This window comes from Rhodamnia argentea, chromosome 7, assembly GCF_020921035.1.
Source record: "Rhodamnia argentea isolate NSW1041297 chromosome 7, ASM2092103v1, whole genome shotgun sequence".
Classification (NCBI taxonomy): domain Eukaryota; kingdom Viridiplantae; phylum Streptophyta; class Magnoliopsida; order Myrtales; family Myrtaceae; genus Rhodamnia; species Rhodamnia argentea.
This window is the reverse complement of record NC_063156.1, coordinates 7,198,596-7,220,861: the sequence shown is the minus strand read 5'-3', so window position 1 is coordinate 7,220,861 and position 22,266 is coordinate 7,198,596. Positions and strand designations below refer to the sequence as shown.

At 41.3% G+C, this 22,266-nt stretch overlaps 3 protein-coding genes and 1 long non-coding RNA gene across 5 annotated transcripts; 2 read left to right on the top strand and 2 right to left on the bottom strand.

Annotated features, from left to right (window-relative positions):
- The first annotated feature begins 1,680 nt into the window (after positions 1 to 1,680).
- LOC115746891 lies at positions 1,681 to 2,515 on the top strand. The gene is made up of 2 exons (XM_048282497.1): positions 1,681 to 2,278; positions 2,354 to 2,515. The coding sequence occupies exons 1-2, from the start codon at positions 1,879 to 1,881 to the stop codon at positions 2,359 to 2,361; spliced, it is 408 nt and encodes a 135-aa protein (XP_048138454.1). The 5' UTR covers positions 1,681 to 1,878; the 3' UTR covers positions 2,362 to 2,515.
- Positions 2,346 to 18,827, bottom strand: LOC125315946. Its single transcript, XR_007199274.1, has 3 exons — positions 18,808 to 18,827; positions 14,886 to 14,890; positions 2,346 to 2,479 (listed from the first exon to the last, which is right to left on the bottom strand). It is a non-coding gene; the product is annotated as an uncharacterized LOC125315946 (long non-coding RNA).
- On the bottom strand, positions 2,762 to 10,906 carry LOC115746909 (rRNA (cytosine-C(5))-methyltransferase NOP2C). 2 transcript variants are annotated; one of them, XM_048282496.1, is made up of 13 exons: positions 10,622 to 10,906; positions 10,396 to 10,514; positions 9,655 to 10,099; positions 9,416 to 9,563; positions 8,097 to 8,234; positions 7,204 to 7,266; positions 6,937 to 7,019; positions 6,196 to 6,439; positions 5,020 to 5,231; positions 4,495 to 4,595; positions 3,769 to 3,850; positions 3,587 to 3,648; positions 2,762 to 3,209 (listed from the first exon to the last, which is right to left on the bottom strand). In XM_048282496.1, exons 1-13 carry the CDS (start codon positions 10,697 to 10,699, stop codon positions 3,098 to 3,100), a joined length of 1,887 nt encoding a protein of 628 aa, XP_048138453.1. In that variant the 5' UTR covers positions 10,700 to 10,906; the 3' UTR covers positions 2,762 to 3,097. The 2 variants fall into 2 exon arrangements, with proteins under 2 accessions (XP_048138453.1, XP_030538736.2); XM_030682876.2 differs by having other exon boundaries at positions 6,937 to 7,058; positions 10,622 to 10,904.
- A 718-nt stretch (positions 18,828 to 19,545) lies between the features above and the next one.
- On the top strand, positions 19,546 to 21,792 carry LOC115746908 (aspartyl protease family protein 2-like). Its single transcript, XM_030682875.2, has one exon. The coding sequence runs from the start codon at positions 19,997 to 19,999 to the stop codon at positions 21,782 to 21,784; it is 1,788 nt and encodes a 595-aa protein (XP_030538735.1). The 5' UTR covers positions 19,546 to 19,996; the 3' UTR covers positions 21,785 to 21,792.
- The last annotated feature ends 474 nt before the right edge of the window (positions 21,793 to 22,266 follow it).

Genomic DNA, 22,266 nt, shown 5'->3' with positions numbered 1-22,266 from the left:
AAGTTCGATGGAACGCGAGTGAGCTTTCATTATTTTCTTCAAAAATATCTTCAGAAGGAATAAAAAGGGACATAAAATGGTTGAAATAGTTAACATTCGAGTCTATTAAATTCAACCTCAAACAGTATTGATGAGGGGCATGTCTAGGTTGACTCTTTCTTTTTGCTTTTTGCTTTTTGCTTTTTGCGTAATATAAATATGCGGCTCACGCGCTTTGATTTTTTAAGTTCATGGAACTTTCATAGAACTCAAACGGTTGACATGTTGACTCCCATGTAAATCGTTTTTGTTATTTCATGATTTTTCGGAATTTAAGCAATTTTTTCAATTTTGGCAAGAGTTTTTTGCTTTGATTGAAATTGAGTTGAGTCGAGTCTTGTTCGAGTATGTTATTTTCTAATTGAGTCAAGCTCGAGCGGAAAAATTAGAACTTGATCAAGTTCGAGTTGAGTTTCGAGCACAAAATATACGAGTCGAGTTAAACTTGATCTTGGTGTGACTCGGACTCAACTTGAGATATTCGATCAAGATAACTTGAAAAAGATGTCCTTGCCTAAACTAGGACTTATGATATTGAATGTTTTTCTTTGAAATTTCGGGCTGAATTGGCATTGGAATTTCACACAAAAGTTTAGGATTGAATTGAAAAAATCAAAAAGTTTAGGACTGAAATGACATGTGTACAATAAGTTGAAGACTGATTAGACATATTATCCAAGCTTTATATGATGAAAAATCCAATTTTCTAGGGTCGGATGTCACGGGTGGGGATGTTAAGTATTGATTGTGCTTATTTGAGTAGCTTAAGACTCAATTGCAATCCATGCAAATCATTTCAAATCTTGGTTTGAGTTTCCCCTTGAGTTAATAGGCTCCACATATTAGAATGGCAAGTTTTGCAAGTTTCAATATTTGATGCCGTGTGAAATTGCTGCACCTTTCCTCATCTTTGATATCTTGGAAATTTAAGTGTTTACAATTGTGACCTCGAGACGAGTGATGCCAACAAGACATTTGCAGGCATTATTGATTCGATTGCCAGAGATTCAAAGATTTCCATGGGTTTGATTCGTAAAAGATTCGGTCCTAAATTTTATAATTGTGCCAATTGAGTTGTTAACATTTGTACGTTTTGCTAATTGAGTCTATCAGGCTAATTTTGACAAGAAATTGTTGATGTAAATATCATCATTGTGCGTGATACAGTTGGCGCTGATAAAAATAATTTTTTTTATATTTTTTCTAATTTTTATTTTTTTTTATTTCTTTTTTCTTCCTTCTTCATTGTGACTAACGAGGGCTTTGTGGCCCTTGTCGGCCACATAAAAAAAAAAAAAAGAAAAGAGTGAAGAACATAATATATTTTAAAAATCCTTACCAAAAAAATAATATATTTTAAAAATATTAAAATATTTTCAACAATTTTTCATGACCAACGCCAACTGTGTCACATGGGACGGCTAACATTCAAATCAGATATTTCTGATCACATTTGGTTGGATGGACTAAATTGACAAAATATAAAAAAAAAATTAGGACTCAATTGGCACAATTATGGTTAAACACTAATTTGGCAAAAATACAATAAATTTAGGATTTTTTTCTACGATTGTCCCCTATCTTAAATCATCCCTTAACAATTCATCACGATTTAAGATGATGTAGTTTGAGACATGGGTGGCCAATGATTGACCAAGAAGGCCTACCAGTCTACCACCCATGAATCTATAAAGAAACTATAAAAGTAGTCCCCATGCCCTATCCGTTCTGTCTAACCATCGAGCATTTGCCAAGCTGCAGCACGCAACACCTTCTACTTTTCTCCCTCCCTCCCTCTGCCTTTACTCCCTTTAGCTCCCTCCCTTTCCGCATCTCGCCATGGCTTCTGTCGAGAGCTTCGCCCACGGAAGTGAACCCGGCGAGGAAGCCACCGAGCTCGAGATACCAGAAGTCGATGGGGCGCTCCTCCGAGAAATACTCGAGGAGCTCGACAAGGACAACATAGCCATGGGCAGTGGCAATGGCGGCGGCAGGGGGGAGTACGTCGTGCAGCCACTGGAGGTTCACCATCACCCTAACCCCGTCGCGGACGCCCCGAGCTCCGAGCAGGAACGCGTCCTGGCCCAAGACCTGGATTGGCTCGAGGACCTGGTGCTACCAGGTGACGAAGTGAAGATGGGTTGGTATGGGGATGAGATGGTGGGGGCCATGGAGTTTCACTATGTTGTGGAAGATGGTAATTGGGAGTTCTACGATAGGATTGCCTCTGAGGACATGGGTTACGGTTGCTTGTGGGAAAACAGTTGAGGAAGCATCGCCAACTGGGTCTTTGCTGGAACAGGACCGGTCATAGGATTCTAGGAATGTTGTTGTGGGGATTAAAACTCATGCCAAAAGTTCTATCGTCTCTCCCCTTTTTCCATGATGTTGCCCGACTCGTCATGCCTGGCTTAGCCTAAGTGTGGCGATTCCAGTTATTCTCCTCCAATTATCTTTTGACCCCGTTTCTTTGTTATCTTGCGTCGAGCACGGAGTCGCGCATAAATTTAGAGAATCAACCATTTATGTATCCAACTAATCGCGGATACAGGCAGTCTTAGTACTAAGTTTTGCTGAGCCGCTTCAGCCTTTCAACAGAGCCATCCAAACTAGGAACTTGCGGTTTAGCAATCAGACCGGCGGCATAGAACGGATCTCATTCATTCAATCAAATCAACAAGAATCAACAAGAACCAAACAATCAAGCATATTAGCAAAAGCATGTGAATGTACTTAATTTCACGCGAGCAAGTAACTATTTTTCTCTAATTTCTTTTTGCTTCCTTTGGAAACACCGGTACCCTCGCCTCGTGATATTTCCTAGCTATAATACTTGGGCACAATCAATTAAGTTGTTCCTTCGTGATCTAGGGTGTAGGGTTGACATCAGGCTAGGGGCAAAAATAAGAGCCTCATTCCTACTACTCTTACTTCATATCAAATTTTCTTTCCGTCCAGAATGGACGTTACACAAGCCACGGCGAGACGATGCAAGACACAAGCAATTCTCCGTTGAGTCTGCAATAATGGAAGTCCGAGTTGCAGCTGTCTCCATGCTTTAGGTTTCCTTGTTCACAACAAACTTGGCTATGAAAAAGCCAATCGTATCAAGAGGAGCAGACGGGTCGAATCTCTGGACGAGTTCTTCTTCCCCTGGTTTTAGCCACTCCCTGCAGACAAGCACCGTAAGCGTTGCTAACAATGATAGTAGGACATACATAAAGGCTCATGTGTGATAATTAACCAGATTACTGTTTGCATTGCCAAAAGTAAAACTTCAGCAAGCAACACTTATGAAAAGGTAGAAATGAAAAGCATGAGAGATCTTTACCAAAAAAAAAAAAAAAAGCATGAGAGATTAGAAGCACAAAGACAACCAATATCCTGTTAATTCAACGGACCAACCTAAGATCAGCTACAAGATCAACCATCTTGTCTAAGTGTAACTTACAATCTCATTCTTTAACAGAACTTGATATGTCAACCATCTCGGAAATAGGATCTCAAAGTACTTTATAAAAGGATATGGTTGGATAAAAGTACATACTCGATATATCCATCGGAATATTCAAAAGAACCAACAAGGCCAGGACCTCCAACTCTTGGATGCTGAAAAGAACACAAATGCAGGGTATCCATGAGAACTTTCTTTTTTCTCTCTTACTACAACTACAATGAAATAGCAGCCAAATAATTACGCATGTCAAAACTTTAACAGCACCATTTTACCTGAGGGACTAGAGAGAGGAACTTGTAAGTGTCCAAAGCATACCGAACCAGTGCTTCATTTTCACCGGGATTAATTGTACATCTAGCAAACCAGAAATGAACACCATGGTAAATTTCACAGATATTTGAGGCAAAAGATTTAGAGCAATAGGAATTTCACCAGCAATAACTCGACTAGGTGGCATTGAATTAATGGTAGAGGCAGCAGATATGCCAGCTTGTTATAAGACAAGTATCACACAAGTGCTTAGATGCACGAGTTTTCAAGACCTAGAAATAACAAAGGACCAGATTAAGCAGATGGCACTTCACAACCAATAGCGACTGACTTAGCATGCATATAAAACATGCAACCAGACATGGTTATATAATACTTGAGGTATGAGTTATGCCCCAGAATAACAGAAAAAAAATGTTAAGCAGTCAGACTTGGCAGCTGTTGTAAGATATAGATGCTATTATCTAGGCAAATGCTTTTTTAAGCCTGCTTGTACGACATGCCACTGCACAGTACACACCTTTGGAACGTGAGATCAAGTGCAATTGCAGATTTCTCATATGGATGGGCAATGAAATGCTCAGTGCACATTAGAAAGTAAAGATCAGTCAGATAACTGCTTAGAATGCATTTACTGTGCATACATTGCTCATTACACTGACGGCAAGCATATATTGTCTCAAAAATGATACTGCAGAGCTTGCAGAGAGTAGATTGTGCATACTAACGTTGAGTATACAATAACTCCACCAGGGCGCACTAACTGAACAGCCTGATCAAACATTCGCCTTTGATACTTTGCATGGTTTCTTAAAGATTCTATTGTTTCCTGGAGAAAAGAACAGAGCAACATTATAAGCAAAGAATGCAACCAGAACAAACTGGACTCCATTCATCATTGAAATTGCCATTGAAAAAAATATGTTATCACATCTTCCATGGTGGAAGAAACACGCTTTCAGAAAACAAGATCAACTAAAAGCTTTCTCAAAGAGGATAAAGGTTCATGGACAAGATATGCAAGATAGCAATTACTTCTTAGAGAAGGAAATCTTTCTTATGTTATAGAGTAGAGCAGATCTTATTCTTGATCCCGAACCTAGTGAGATGCAAAACGGTGGATCTGTACACGGGCCACACTGACTACTTGGTCGTCCTCAATTCTAGAAATTTCGGCAGCAAAATAGCAACTAAACTTAGGGAATGAAATCAACAAACTAACATCAAGCTAGTCGATCCATCTAATGTCTAACCTCTCCAGAAAATAATCTGGGTCTCAGGCCTAGAGCAGAACATGGAGCATCAAGAAGAACTCGATCGAAGCTGTGAGGTAGAAAACCTTTGGAATTCTCCACCCTAGTGCCCTTGCACTGGTTCCTTCCTGGCCCATTCCTCATTCTTCTCATACTCTTCCTCAATTCCGCTCGGCTTGCATAAGTGCTCTCCCTGCTTTTCTCATTTTTAACTATAACATTCACAACATCAGAGATCAGTGCTTTGTTAATTACCTTGAAATAGAATTAAAGAAGAAAAAAAATGCATATCACATGCATCGGAGGGAAGTTAAGAAGTACGAGCTACAGTAGGAATATACAGATTTGACATCTCATAATTATAAGAAGAGACAGATATTTGCTCAATTCCTGGGAGAATGCAGTCAATAGAACTAGTCCTATGATCTTACGTGGCTCAAAGAGAAAAAAAGATGGGCAGCAAAAATTTGAAAAGCCAAAGTCAAAGCTAGGCTCAATAAGATACAAGAAACAAAGAACTGAACTCTTTCTTTTTGACTGAAAGCAATTCTGGATCAGGAATCAAATAGGAAGTATGTGTTAGAAGGCAACGTCCATTTGTTTACATGATATCAGGCAATATCAAGAGAAATCCCTCCTAAATTGTCTAGACATCTCAAACAAGACGAAGAGAATCCTTCAAACCTAGACAGCTCAGATGAGGAAACCACACTATTCCACAAGTCTGTTATATCAAGCAACATGAAGTTTTATGTGAGATGAGGACAGAGGCCATTCTGCCACAATTAAAGGACAGAATTCCAGCCTGTAATATCCAGACTTAGTATAGAGAAAATAAGCATCCAGCATGGCTCCTTTGCTTAAGGTTCAGCTCCAAGAACTTCTAATACACTTGAAATCCTCAGAAAACCTATTTGTTCCAACAAATGCACCCAAAGAACCTTAGTTCATTTATATTCAACATGAGTCACTGAAATTTTCAGAGTACATCCCATATAGTACATCCAAACTCAATCATCAAACCTCAAAATTCAGATGACCACCTCACCTTTTGGGAAAAGTTGGTAATCCGGCCTCAATGCAATGATCATACTAAGTGTCATCTGATATTATTTGAGACATGATAGAATTCATACAGTATAATATTGACTAAAGTGGAAAGCAGGATCTACCTACCATTGACATTGCAAACATCCCTCATTCTAAGTCCAGCAATATCATCTGCTTGCACCTTTTCTGTCTGAGATTCCACTGTGCTGGAGTTCTGGTTTGTAGCATCACTTTTAAAACTGTCACCAGAATTGGATGTGATGGCAGCACTGAGTTCATGACTTTTGCAAACAGATTTAAGAGCATCCAACTTATACGTGGTTATACAATTCAAGCCCAATTCAGCAGCCAATTTCTGAATATCCAGCACCTAGAATCAATTGCAGAGAACTTAGCAATGACAATAATGTGAACAAAAACCGTCAAATGTGACAAATATGCTTAGCATGGTCAATCCAGGTACAGCTACCGCTCTGAACAGGAATCATGATTTGTCAAAATTTTAGTTGTTGAAACATGGATCTCTCGCATGTTGCAATTTGATAAGTTTTGTCTAGTGATGCAACATAATCCACGAGTTTTGTCTAACAAATTAAGCTTTTAAATGAATTTACGGTGGTTTCACATGATTTTCAATCTACAAAGCCACATACTTTCTTCAGTGCAAGAAGACTCCACACTTGTTCTATTAATTAACAAATGAGTCAAATTCAAGGATGCTACATACAATCTTATGAGAGCAAATATTCCATATAAACAATTTTATCTTCTCTAGCTGTCTTTTCCTCCTGGACACTCTTTTCTGGAGACATATCTAATACTCTTTAAAAGGCATCATGCAGGCAGATTAGCAGGAAGAATTCGCACCTTATTATGAGACCTATCAGCTGCAACAATCTCTCCTTCATCTTTCATAAGAATTGCAATTGCAGTGGTTTTTCCTCCCGGTGCTGCACACATATCTAGAATCCTTTCACCCTTTTGAGGATCTACAAGCTACAATATTTCAGATGCATGTACATGGTATAACAAATATCCTTGAAACAAAATAATGCCAATCAAGTAGCACTATCTACTAATCTTTAACTGGTCCGTTTCTATTGATCAAAAGTAGCTTGTGGGAAACAAAGTTACCTAGGGCATGGGCGGTGACGACACTTGGCAGGTTTTGAAGAAATATCTCCCCCCGGAGCACATCTGGAGACCAAAAAAGGAAGAAGTTATAGGTTCTTTCGAGCTTTATGAACACAATGTCCAGAACCATGAGCTATGTGAAGAAATTAAGTCTGTCAAGCAAGATCAAATGTATATAAGATAATAGTTGATTGGTTACTGAAAGTTGAGATATAAACCCTTCCTTGTCAGGTAGATTTTTACATACAAGTGCTAATACAGGTTTTGATGACCAGAATGAGATATTGTGTGTGAGAAAAACCATGCCACCACATAAGTTATCTTTTGTTAGTCAACCCAGAGAATTATATAAGAACATGGAATTACAGATTTGGTAAACACCATGCAAAGAAGAATGCTTCCAAAATCAGCCATTCATTGTGTAACCCTCCAGGGCTCCACACTTTATCAATTTGCTGTATCTTGATCCATCAGTTTACATATCAATTATTGCAGCTAATTTATTCAGGAAATGGATATCTAAGCACTCGATGCAATAACGGCCAAATAGCTTTATTCTTGAAGACTTGTCCTATCAAAGAAACATAATCAACAAACTGATGTCTCAAGAAAAGGGACTTTAACCATCTTCAATCCCAATGGCAATAACAGAAAATACAGGCAAAAAACAGTTGGAATCATATGTATCAGTTGGAAAGGGGTCACAACATCTTTTAGCAGATGACTGGACTAGTTCGACTGAAAATAACTAAAAAAGGATGCAGGCGTTGAAGCAATTTTTTGACAAGCAACTTATGGAAAAGGAAGAAACAAAATGTCTTCCTTCTGAAGTAAGGTATACATGGAACATGTACATTAGCGTCATCTGCCCAAGGAGGAGAATTGAAGGATACCATTAAAAGATGGCAGTCTGTAGACTCGATTTTTCATATCAACAGCTACTCCCTCAGAGGCGCGGAAGATGCCTGCCCTTGACATCATTGCTATTCCTTGGCCAATATACATGCCATTTCTTTCATTATAGAGAGGATCTGCAATCATAAATAAGTGCATGACTAACAATCCCAGACATAGCAAAATCAGATAATCACAAGTTCAACAAGCATATTCAATCCATGCAAAGAGAGGCAGAATATGCACTGCTCCCTGTCAGGTGAGTCAGATTCCACTATGTACTTGAGCATAAACTGCATCTTCCTCATAACAGGATATCTTCTCTGGGTGGCAGACAATAGGTTTAGCACTTGGCCCTCTTGACAATTCATGTAATGTAAAGCTGTTTTCTTTCAAAGTAAGTGGTCCGTTTATGAAAGAGAACACTGTGACAGAAAACACACGATGAAGATGACTACAGATGCACTGCCCAGACGCCTTCCTTAAATTCTGATTCTGACTAAAATTATATCCATGCTTAGCTCAGATATTTTCCCAAACTAAAGTAGGGACACCTTTAAAGTATTTAATTGATCACAACTTAATAACTAATTCATTGTTGGACTAAATTGAAGGATAAAATAGAGGTGGAAAATGGAAAAATAAATTTAGTTCCCAACGAGCCCCTTCCTCATCTATTTCTCGCCATTTGCCATTATGAGCAGTAGGGTAATCTATGTAAAGAACCAAAAGCAGTTAGCTCACCATATTGCCTAAAATTGAAACATGAATTTTTAGAAAAATTGTCCTATTTCTAAGACCAACAAGCTCTAGAATGAACAGATACTACTAGGTAATAAGCCACTAATATCAATTCAAGCAATCAGCAAATAGTCAATAAACAAGATACAACATAAAAGTACCAGACTATATTCGACTATATTCTTAATAAGTCTAGACCTTGATTATCTATTCTATTTCAGAAAAATTTATTCTTGTAAGAAACAACGGATACTTATATTCTTGAACTTCTAGTTTGTATATGCAGACAACACATGAGATGTGCTAAGTATAACAAGTAATTGTCCATAAAGACAAAAGTAGATGAGACTCATTCTCTTGCCCTCATGATGAGCAACATTCTCGCCCTCACAGAGAATAACTCTTCTGAGTAATCCACCCACTATCAGGATGTAAAGCATGTCTTAGAAACATGCGTTTAAGTCTATATAACATCCAATCCAATTTGTTCTCACAATAATTGACAATTGACAATATCAGTCAATCAAAAAATAGCTCCGTGAAAATGTTGATTGAATATTGAAAAAGTCCTACTTGCCTATTTGAATTCCCTGTAGAACAGTCCCACGGGTCATATTAACATTCCATGTATCATCAGGACATGGCTGCTCCACTGCCACAGAAACTGCAACCACATCACCTTTCTCGACATGGGCGCTGCAAGCCATTGCACCTGGAACATACACCTAAACGTACACTACCATGAGGAAACAAATTAAGAATCAAGAAGCAGGTATGCTTCCCTTATGAATGCTTAACAGCTTCAGGAAAGAGTACCTGAGCACCCCGGAGCACAGCCTCTGCACATTTCCTACTGACAATGACTTCCTTTGGAGGTTTGTCGAAAGCATAACCATAGTCAATATCATGTGGTCCTGACCCTCTGATGAAGACTACATAATCTAAGCCAGGTATGTTGCTTTTAGAAATCAAACTACTGGGCAAACATTCTCTTTTCGGATCAACCGTATCTCCTCCGAAGGACCCCAAGACTTTCTTATACTGTCCTTCCGGACATTTATCTCCATTGGCATTAGTTAATGAGCCATTTTGCTGAGGAGGCTTATCAGAATCAACGACAGTATGAGTTCCTAGCAAACTCATGTCGCCAGTGGACTCTCCAAGACCTGCTTCCTCAGCAATGGCATGCAATTTCTCAATGACAGCGTCAGTTGTCGACTTGAGTGTATTCACACGGATGCATGAATAGCATGATGGACGCCTGATCAAGGGAAACGAAAATGTAAAAGCAAGCCCCAGAAAATTAGAAAAACCAGTATCAGATATTTTCCACAGGGAAAAAAAAATGCGGCTCCTAACTCCTAACTGCGTATATGGTACATTGTGTGAATTGCATGTGATGCAGTCAAAACTTCTCACGCACCGATAGCCCACTTTCCACCAAATTTCAAGGTGGATCGTCACAATTCGCTCCATTGGAACAGTGAACTCCCAAGGACAATCTTACTAAGAGAAAACGGAAACGAAAGGAGTGAGAAGCTTGAGCTCAAAGCTTACGTTAGAGCTGTGGAAATACGAGCGAAGTGCTCGGCTCCATAAGCCTTGATGAAGTACTCTTCCACTTGAGGGTTCCATTTCAGCACGGGGTTGAAGCAGTACCGCTCTGACTGATCCATCTACACGCACACAAAGGAGACGCGTCGCGGCAACATCAGATCAAAAACAAGCATGAAGAAACAAAAAAAAAAAAAGGGCATTCCGAATAAGGAACAGAAATATAGACCAGAGAGGCAGGGCCTTGGGAGGTGAACAGGGGGCGCCCGCGAAGGTTTTGCAGCAAGCGCCTCGCTTTACTGTGCATTCACCAGAAAAATTCCCAGCGCGTAGAGAAGAGACGGGCGAGCAGGACGACGGAGGATTGACGGCGACCGGGGGCTAAATTGCGATTTACAAGTGCGCCCGCGAATTGTTCGACGAAATGTCCGAAAGCCCATGACCAGGAACCTTGGGCTCGACGGCCGAAGGGAAATGGATTTTGCCCAGCTCTTGATGGGTCGGGCCTCTCATCAGTGATTTTTCATTCTTAACATGTTTTTTACAGCCCCTCTCATGGGAAATTCCACCAATGTGTGCGACTAACCGGCGCACAAAATCCGTGGCTCCGCGGACATTTACCAATGGTGATTCTTGTCGTCGTTCGGGGTTTAATCTCAGGACCGCGAAACACTTGCGAGTGGGAGTGCTTGAGCGATTGCAATCTCTTCTTTGCATATTATAGTGAAACCGTCTCATCGATTTTTCTCCCAAGAGTAACCATGCCTACGAACCACGTAAGTCCGCTGTGTGTGGGTTTTATCTCCACAATTTACTTCTTACTTGGATCATTTCACTTTTGCCTATTCACAATTCAGCAACACTTGTATACAAATGGTCATAACATGCGAAATCCTCACCTCCACTTCTTTGACGGTTACATCGATCCCATTGGGCCATTACTTGATGGTTACATTCCATGCTCCTCTTCATCAAACGAGTCGGTCTACTTCATTCGCCGACTCTTCGAACCGACACTTAACTGCCTCTTTTGTTGACCAAGATTAGGCGTCCTTATTGGCTCGTTCCGCTACATAGACCAAAAACAAGTACTTGTCGAGCACACCATCGATTACGACTCTTGGGACTCGTTTTGGCGTCAACAAAAGTGATCGATCCGCTTGCTTAGCATTGATGATCAAGCCAAGTGCCGTTGGTCGTAACTTTGTGCGATTTCGTCAAAACAAAAGAGATGGAGGAGCACGTAAAACTAAACGACCGTCGTCTCTTATTCCATAGTCAATCGGTCAAGTCCAAAGGAGACCTGGAATGAAAGAGTTCGGTCTATCTAAGCAATCGCATCCCGAAAGTCCATGCGTATGTGGATGAGACCGTGCTTTGACATTGAATATGGAGGTACCCAAAGGGAGAGAGATGGAGCCAATTGTTAGCCAAACCAATAAAAGAGATTTTGCCCAAACATTGTCATTAATACAATGATTAAAACCATCGCAATTTGACCAGGATATTAATAATGGCAACTAAAACGATTCTAAAACAAACCAGGGAAAACGGCACGAATAGACCTGAATTTGGGTGCAATGTTGTCCTTGAAATTTTAGTTTGTTAAATATAGTTCCGAACTTTTTAATTTTTTTTCGGTGTGATTCCTAGGTTTTTTGTACATATTCAATTCAGCTTCGAACTATAAGAAATTGTTCAATGTTGTCCCCGAATTTAAATAAATGAAAGAACAACATTGTACATTTTCACGTAATTCAATAACTAAGTTAAACATGTATCAAAAGACCACAATCCATATTGAACAAATTAAAAGTTCAAAGATTATATTGTACGTTAAGTCAAAGTTTAAAAATCACGTTGAATAAATTAAACATTCGTGCATTATATTACACGTTAAATCAAAGTTGACGAACCGCATATGTCGTCATTCTAATAAATAAAGATAATGTGAACATAAGGGTAGGTGCAATTCTAAATGCTAGAAGACGAGATTGCCAAAATGGGAATAATCCTCGTCACGTATCTCGTCCTCCAAAACCATTTCACCTTTTCTCCAAGCAAGAACTTAGTCAGCAATGCCAAGGTTTTCATGGACTACGTGTTGGTAGACGCCACGCTCCCAACGTCCCCACCACCTAATCCCCGCTGATGTCCCATCGCTCAACTGTTGAACGTATGGTACAACAAGAAAAGACAAGATCATACAGTTTACATATCATGAACATCCGTACGACCAAAAAAAAAAACGAAACAAAAAAGATTTTTCGTACAGCTTATTTTGAAACAAAAACGCGTTCACGAACATAAAAACGTACGGAGCTAAGAATATATTAAGAACCGTCGATGTTCAAAAGTTTTATAAAAAGTGTTCGGAACAAAGAAACAAGTATTTTTGTTTCTTACAAATGTTCCGTTTTAAAAGTGTTCCCGGACACTTTGGAAACCGTCACCGATTTGTTCAAGCATTTCGACACGCTGTCGCCCATTTTACATCGTGTCGAGTAGATTTGTCTACGGTGGCCGTTGCTTGATAGCTCTTTCGCTTTTCTTTCGAACTTTATGTGCGCGCACGGTGGTTTCCACCTGACGCGAAGATCAATTTATAATTTCTCGAGCTGCTGTATAGCAACGTGGCGATGGTTAGCGGAGAAGAAAGTAAAGCTGTCGAGCGACATTGGGTTTAGAATGTGTGAAAGCTAGGGCAGGCGGGGGTCTCTTTGCATGTTATTCGGGGCTTTTCATTAGAAACGAGGCACACGTCACATGGCATGGCATTGAAAGCATTGGGCAACATTTTTCTAAATGTGCGAAGGAGTCAACAAAACCCTAGGAAGCCTTGTGGTCCAAATAAAACCAGATTAATTTATTGATGAAACTTGTCAGAATCTAGCAAGAATAGGAGACAAAAACATAAGCTAATATGGCGGCAACGGCATGTTTGTCTGCTACAAACCTCTACGTCTCTCTCTCTCTCTCTCTCTCTCTCTACAATACACATGTCAGCATGCATGTATGCATATATATATATATATATATATATATATATATTCACGGAAATTATGAGTTAGGTACATTTCCTATTTTATACGGTTAGCATTCGCGGTTGCGTCTCCAAATAATATTATGCGGGAAGAATAATATCAGAAGTGTCAAAAGTTATGTACGATGCTCGTTTTAGTACCATAAACTTCTCTCAGATCACTTCAGTGCTAAATTTTTTTAGAAATGATCATTTAAGTACCAACTCCGATCTGTTTAGCTAGAAATTTGACATGATATTTTTTTTTATTAATATTTGAAGGCGACGTGGCTCGCCGAAAGTCCAATCAAGAATTAAAAAATAAGCTAAAAGTTGAAAAAAAAATAATAAAAAATCATTTCCTTCACAAATACATTCACCTACTCCTCCAAATACGGATACCCCTCCATGAGCTTTAGTAATGTTGTTGATCAATTCCATAATGAGTATTGTTTTGCCCACTCCAACCCCCCTCCCCCGGCGAATAGTTCTATTTTTCCTCTACGACGAAAAAATTCAAATTTAATTAGATTAAAAAAAGCTCAAAAATATAAATATATATATATATAGGTATTGGAAGTCCTAAAACTTGTTACGAATGTGTAATTGAGTCCTTAAACTAACAAAAAGTGCATTCAAGTTCTAAAACTTATCAAATTGGTGCAATCGAGTTATTTATTTAACTCCGTCAATTGAGACTAACGAAAAATACTGACATTTTTAAATATATTCTCTCTCCCATGTGGTAAGGACGTGACTAAAACGACATTGTTTTTGTTCAAATTCAATTTTTAATTTTATTAAAATAAATTTAAAAATAAGATCAAATTAAAAAAAAAATACTACGTTGAAATCGGGCGGGGGATGGCCGTTGTCTCCAGCCCCCGGCCAATGGGTGATGACCCCCACCAGTAGTAAGCAAGGGATGGCCATTGGCCGGGGCTCGACGACCCCCGCTAGTGATGCCCACCCTCGTTGCCTTATTTCCAACGTAATCTTGTTTTTTTAGCTTGTTTTTAAATTTATTTTAAATAAAGTTTGTATTTTAAAATAATTTAGTTTTTAGCTTATTTCAAAATCTAATTTTAGTTTATATTATTTTTTATGTTTAGAAGTTCACGCTGACTTAATTTTTTAAAATAAATGCTACTTTAAATTAAAAATTTAATTAGAAATGCCACGTATTAATTTTTACCGGAATATTTTGCTGGAGGCATTGAAGTGATTATTTTTTCTTCAATTTGGCACTTAAGTGATCTAACGAGAATTTTTGTCTCTAAAGTGAGCGCCGTACACAATTTTTGATATTTTTAGTGTTCTTCTCCCATATTCGGCAAAAACGGCCGTTAATAAACGGACCCATTAGACCTATTTTTCTTTTTAGGGCTAATCTTAGAAAAGTTATGTCTGTAATGCGTGGGGTGTTGAAAGATTGCCTTTACTTGTCGATTCCCGCAAAGATCCGCGACACTTACTCTAGGCCATGGAAGAGAAAATTCTGAGAGCATCAACGTTCAATTTTGGTGTCGGAATACCCTTCTTTTTAGGTAGTGTCCGAGAAGCATAACTAAATCCTCAGTTCGTTATGACCAATGTTGTAACAAAAGGGAGAGCATTATCAAAAAAGTCACAAACCTATTGTAATTATTTCAATTCAGTTATAATTTTTTTTTACCAATTTAGTTATAAACCTTTTTTAATTGTGCCAACTTAGTCCCTTTGATCGGTCAATGCTAACGTGACACCGTCGATGATAAAGGTTGTCTTTTTTTTTTTGTGGTTTTTTTTTAATTTTCTTTTATTTGGGCGAGCAAGAGGCTACCGGCCACTGGCTCCTAGGTGAGGGCCTGCAAGCCCTCGCCACCTGCTGGTAAGGGCTCACAGGCCCTCGGCCGATGGCTGGCAGCCTCCTGCCGACCCAACCAAAAAGAAAAGAAAAAAAATACAGAATTTTTTTAAAAAATTTAAATAAAATATTAAAATATCATTAAAAAAAATTTACCATGTCAGCATCAATTGGCCAAATGGATTGAATTGACGTAATTGCAAAAGGTTTATAACTAAATTGACAAAAAAAAATTATGACTGAATTAGCATAATTACAAAAGGTTTTAGATTTTTTTTGATAATTTTTCCCATAAAAGGGGCTCGATTGAAGGAAGGAAAAAGATGGAGAGCTTTATTGATTAATAATTCGTCGCGAATACACATGCACACTCAAAATATGAGAATTTAGATGCAAGAAAACAAGATCTAATGGAGCGGCAGCTTCTCACATCTCGTGCAACGCTTTGGAAGCATATTAGGTATCCTAACATTTTTCATTGTAACTCTTCGTATTAAATATTTCCTCAAAGGATTTTTTTTTTATCATTTTCTCTCATTTTTTGTAATAATGCTGTTGATTGCATATGAAATTTCCCTAAATCATATGACCTCAGTAATAAGAAATTTTTGCAACCGTGTCATCGGGGTATCTCAATTTTAAACTAACGTTCGTTATGAACCAAGAAGTCATTCTTTATCTCATTCAAAAGAGGAAGGTTCGCATGAAATAAAATACAATTTACGAACGATTAGAGGTGTCAATATGGGTCCATGACCTATTTTTTATCCATATTTTGTACAAATGAGTTTTGTATAGGTCGTCAGCTTTTAGAGGGTCCAAAAAAATTGAAGCTAAATCTGATGGGTCAAAAATGGGTTACACATAGAACCCACGTTGTTCGGACCAATGTATACTAAAATGCCAAATGAATATATTCACTTGTTGCACGGATATGCAACTATCTCGAGTATACTTTGACTTGGAAAAAGAAAGAAGATGAATTGCAGGTTTGGACCATAAATCTGATCGGCATGGTTATCATAAATGACCAAATTGAGATGTATCATAAAAAATAAAAATAAAAGGCCACTTGATTAGACTTCGGTCCACCAACGTCGCTCGTTCCTTGACCCACCAACTTCCTTATTGGAGGCACACGTTTAGAGATATTCCGTCAAATTTATTGCAATTCCACTAGTTCGGGATCGCGTTATTGTATCGATCTCAATCCAATTTGAGACCTCTTATCGAGTTGTCCGTTCCATACATTTGAGTCTTACATTGTGTGCCATTTCAACATCGGCAGAAGGTCTTGCATAGCTTTTTTATTTGAATTGCTGAGATTAAATTCGGTCACTGATTAATCTTACTTAATGAATTTACCCTCTTGTATATATCTTACAATCAAGACTGAGATCCTCTGATAAGTTCAATTTATTCTCTTGAAAGGGGGATACATAATCACATTGGATTTCAACAGGTTTTATCTTTTCAATTTTTTTTTCATTTTTCGTCCTTTTCTTGGCCTGTACTTCTTCTTCGCCGTTCCTCCCGATCAGCTTTTCCATCTCCATCGGAATAATTGTCCAAAAAGCCATAAACCTATTGTACAACGACCAATTCAGTCTTAAACCCTTTATTGCTGCCAACACTTGTGCCGTCCCATCAAAGGCCTACGTCTCTTTCCTTCTCTACTTGTTTGTAATTATCGAGGCCTCTCTCTCACATGTGCGCGCATGACTCGAGATTATGACCCTAGATATCAAAGAATGTAGACCTCAGGCGACCACGAATCCGGGCCCCCCAACGGTCGTGGGACTCCACTCGGGTCGTGAATCGACCCGCAATTGCAAAGGGAGAGACAAGAGAGATCGTTGAGGACTCCATGTCATTTCGTGAAATTTTCATTGAGCATGAAGCCATTCTTGTCATTTCGACCTAACTGTACATATTGCAAAATGCACCTTAATCTTCATTGAGCATAATGCTCGAAAGGACGGTGCGTATCCGTGGCTCTCTCCTTGGAAGTTAGTCCATTCAAACCTATCGTGCGATTTCAAACCATGGATTTGACGAAAAGCATCAAAGCAAGCAGCGCACTCAAGCCGACTCGTTGCGGACGGGAGGCGAACGACCGGGCGACCTCTTTAAGATTAGGACGACGGGCCTCGGTCGGGTCTCGTTCGTTTTCTTGTCCCGCAAGTCAAACCCCTCCTTAGCTCATGCGGAAGGGCCAAACCTCGATTTGGACACATCGGGCATAGAAACCCTCCGTAGATCGCACGCTAATTTTGAATTCCAATGAACAGCTCATCGACAAGTGCCTCGAAAATACTCGCTAAGTATCAACTTACCTGACCTCAGCGCAACGATCCGAGGAAGGCAACCGAGCGTCTCTCGACACTCAGATTCTTACCATGCGAGCCTAGTTGCGGTCATTGTCGTGTTTTGAAGCCCCTTTTCCATCGTCGAGCGAGTCAATTATCCCAATTCCACAAGCTCCATTTCCTCTCCTAATGTCTACCGTAGTCACCGTTCAACCCGGAAAATTTGCAGTAGAATCAAACCGACCGACACTACTTCTAGTTGGGTTCAACCTTTTGCGATACGTGTATGTCTGTAGGGAGTTTGAGTCTTAGCTGCAGTCTTTGGTTGAACGAGGAAAATTAGAAAAACCGGCAGCTTCACGCGCGTTGGCCTCGCGTCATTGGTGAACCCAAATGCCACTAAACAAAAGAAATTAAATTAGATTAGATTAAATTAAAGAAGCCATACATAAAAATTAAATTAATGATGATAATAAAGAAAAGTTTGGCTGCTTCCGTCCAATATGATCTCTACACTAGCACCTTTCTATTTGCCCTAGCCATGTTCCCACACCTTGTCTCTATGTTTGTTCCCCCAAGACAATTTCCCGGCAGACATCTACGGATGCTCATCTATGGCCGAGTCAAATCCGGATTAATCTCCATTGAATTTTTTAATGATGATGATTTCATTGCAATTATTCTTCCTTAAAACCAGTTTATGGCTTAGTACCTAATTTGAATTTTGCCATCACTTTACACAATTGACCCATTCCACCCATCTTAGTCCATCTCATCAAGAACTCAATGCATTGGATATCGACGGTAATAGAGCAAACCGAGAAATGGTCCAGAAGAAGCCGAGCTTCGGTTTGTACCAATGTTAGGAGGGGTTTGATATTCGTGTCTATTTTGATGCAAATTCGCAGCACATCTCATTTTTTTACCGCATATATTCGTCGTTATAACCGATTGCTTACTTGTAAGTGTTTTTTTTTTTATATGTTAATTTTGAGTTGCAAGTCAAGTAATATCCCAATGTAACTTTCTTGTATCTGATTCAGTCCGATCGACGTGAGGCGATTTGTGCGGCTTCCATGATAGGATGTGCTAAATTACGGTAGAACTTACTATCCGCATTTCCCAAAGCACAGAATGCGGTGCTCTTCCTCTCACTTGATATAAACCATTTGAACATCCCTATTGTATTGGCCAATTGAGCCGGTTCGGTTGAGTACCCGCCCGGCTTTCAATACAACCGTTTTGGCCCGTTCTCTTTTCTTAAGGGCTCAACCCCGATCGTAGCTAGTTCAGTTCGACGGTCGCGATTCCGACAACACCGGTTAATTCGAAGCAAAAAAAAATTCCGTGGCTTCTTACGATAAGCGTGAGGTTTTTAAGAACAAAAATTTTCTTCTTCTTCTTTTTTCCCTGCCCCAAAAAGGGCGGAGATCTCTAATTAGAATTAGCGATATTTAATTAGAACTAAACAAAGAATATTTGGTGGGGAGGTGGTTGCTCATTTACTTCTCGAGAAGCGCGTGGCGAACTTGGAAAAGTTCAAAAAACAAACAGGGGGAAGGAAGGAAGGAAGGAGGAGACCCGAAACGAGGTCAAATCTCGACGCTTAGACCAGAGCGTTCCGCTTTTACCAAGTAAAACCCCACACTCTCTCTCTCTTTCTCCAGTACCCCTAGAGAGTAGAGAGAGAGAGAGAGAGTTCGCGCTTTGCAGGCTCTTCGGCTTCGGCTTCAGCTTCAGCTTCCCCTGTAACTGTAAAAAGAAACAGAGAGAGAGAGAGAGAGAGAGAAAGAGATGGGCGTGTGAATGTGGAAAGCCACTGGCGGAAAGAGAGAGAGAGAGGGAGAAGAGAGAGAAGCTGAATAAAGATTCTTGCTTGGGACTTCAAACCAGCCAGAGTCTTCTCTCTCTCTCTCTCTCTCTCTCTCTCTCTAGAGTTATATTTATTTCTCCATTTTCTTATTCCCCTCATTGAATAATCGCACCACGCCCAGCACAAGACTCTGAAACCGCGTGTGAGGAGGGGGCCTGGTGGGTGACTACTGAGAGAAGCCCCCGGCATTCAAAGTCTTTTAACATCGATTCCAGTCATTCGACCCCCGACTCCTCTCGTTCACGCTTCTCCCTCTTTCCTTTTCTTCGCTCTTCCTCCATTAAATACATTCCCATCTCTCTTTTCCCTTTTCAACGTTTTGGTTCTACCGTGATTCGTAGCACCCCCTTCATTTCCCCCCCTCGGACCCCGCGCTGAATCAGCTGGTTTTCGTTCGTTCTCTCGAGAAATCTTTGGTGGGTTTCGAGTTTCCGAGCTGTACTGGGCTGAAAGCTTGGAGCTTTTCCTTCTTTCTGGAGCTCTGCTTTGTTGATTCTATGGTGGTTGCGTAGGACTTCTCTCCAGTGCTCGATCGAGAGGAAGAGGTCAACGCTATGGCATCTAAAGTTTCGTCCTCGTTGTTGTGCTTTCTGGTCATCATCGCTTGCTTTTCTCGATCAATCTCCACGATACATGGCCACAACAGCCTAAAATCGAATGTCTCCACGCTCGCCGGGATCGAATTGCCCCATCACATGAGCTTCAATGCCGTGTCCGCTTCAGCGAGCTCCGGCTGCAGCCTCTCGTCCTCTGAGGAGCCCAAAGACTCAGAGTCGACCTCGTCCTTTATGCAGGCTTTGACCACTGAAGGAGATGAAGAAGGCGATGATCGCGATGACGGCGAGGAGAGTGGAGAAATCGACAGCAGTCGAGCTTCTTCATCGCGGCTCGAATCGGAACCGTCGCAACCCCGAGAGCCGGTCAAGCTCCACCTGAAGCGCCGGCCGAGGGGGGGCGGCCGCGGGACGGAGCCCCGAGAGTCCGCGGAGGAGTTCAAGATGTGGGACTTGAGCAGAATTCACACTTTGCACCGGAGGGTCACAGAGAAGAAGAACCAGAACACCCTCACGAGGCTGAAAAAGGACAAAGCGATGACGAAGCAGAGGTGGCCGAGGAAGGTGGTCGTCGATGGGGCCGACCCGTCGCCCGCGCCAGCGCCGTCGCTGGAGGCCTACGCGGGCGGGCTCTCAGGCCGGCTAATGGCGACTCTGGCCTCCGGTGTGAGCCAGGGCTCCGGTGAGTACTTCATGGACGTGTTCATCGGCACTCCTCCTAAACACTTCTCGTTGATTCTGGACACCGGCAGTGACCTCAATTGGATCCAATGCGTCCCCTGCTACGACTGCTTCGAGCAGAACGGGCCCCATTACGATCCCAGCGACTCCACCTCCTTCCGCAACATAAGCTGCCGCGACCCCCGGTGCCATCTGGTCTCATCCCCGGACCCACCGCGGCCGTGCAACTCCGATTCCCAGACCTGCCCTTACTTCTATTGGTACGGCGACAGTTCGAACACGACGGGCGACTTCGCGCTCGAGACTTTCACGGTCAATCTCACTTCACCTGCGGGGAAGTCTGAGTACCGCAAGGTGGAAGATGTCATGTTCGGGTGCGGCCACTGGAACCGGGGGCTCTTCCACGGGGCAGCAGGCCTGCTCGGGCTAGGGCGTGGCCCGCTCTCCTTCTCCTCGCAGCTCCGGTCCCTCTATGGCCATTCCTTCTCCTACTGCCTGGTCGACCGGAACAGTGACACAAGCGTGAGCAGCAAGCTCATCTTTGGGGAGGACAGGGGCCTCCTAAGCCACCCCAATCTGAACTACACTTCCTTTGTGGGCGGCCGAGACAACCCCGCCGATACATTTTACTATGTCCAGATCAAATCGATCCTTGTCGGAGGTGAAATCCTGAAGATCCCCGAAGAGACATGGGCTTTAGGATCGGAAGGCTCAGGTGGCACAATCATCGACTCCGGCACAACACTCAGCTACTTCGCGGATCCCGCCTATGATGTGATCAAACAGGCCTTCCTGGACAAGGTGAAAGGCTACCCTCTGGTCCAGGACATTGAGATCCTGCACCCTTGTTACAACATCTCGGGCGTGGAGAGGGCGGAATTCCCCGAGTTCGGGATCTTGTTCGCCGACGGGGCCATGTGGAACTTCCCTGTCGAGAACTACTTCATCCCGCTGGTGCCGGGCGAGCTGGTGTGCCTGGCAATCCTAGGGACGCCCCGGTCCGCGCTCTCGATCATCGGGAACTACCAGCAGCAGAACTTCCACATCCTGTACGACACCAAGAAGTCGCGGCTCGGGTACGCGCCCACGCGGTGCGCCGAGGTTTGAACCCCGAAAAACCCCGGGAATTTTCCGGGGTTGATTAGGAGAGGGAGTGGTAGATGTTGTAAACACTGGTGGTATAGGAGGTGGGGAAACAAAATTTTTCATTCTTATTGTGACAAGAAAGTGTAAAAATACTTTCGGATTAGATTCATTCCATTACATCCTTTTCCCCGGAGTTCCGGGTTAGCGTCATAACTACATACGCCGCACCAGTAAAGAGGGATTCAGATTCCGAGTCGCCGGATTAAATGGCCGATAGTTTGGTCTTTTTGTTACCTCTTAATCTGTTCTTTCTTTTTTTCACTGCAAATAGCTGTTGATGAATAGAATACACAATCTCAATTTGCAGCAGCTCGTAATGACAAGGACCATCTGTTCATACCTTATCTTGTTTTTTTTTTTTTCCACAGTTCCACGATTTCCAAATTGGTGTCCTGTCCTTCAATTTAGATTCCTAGGGTTCTATTGAAGCAGCGCATGCCAAC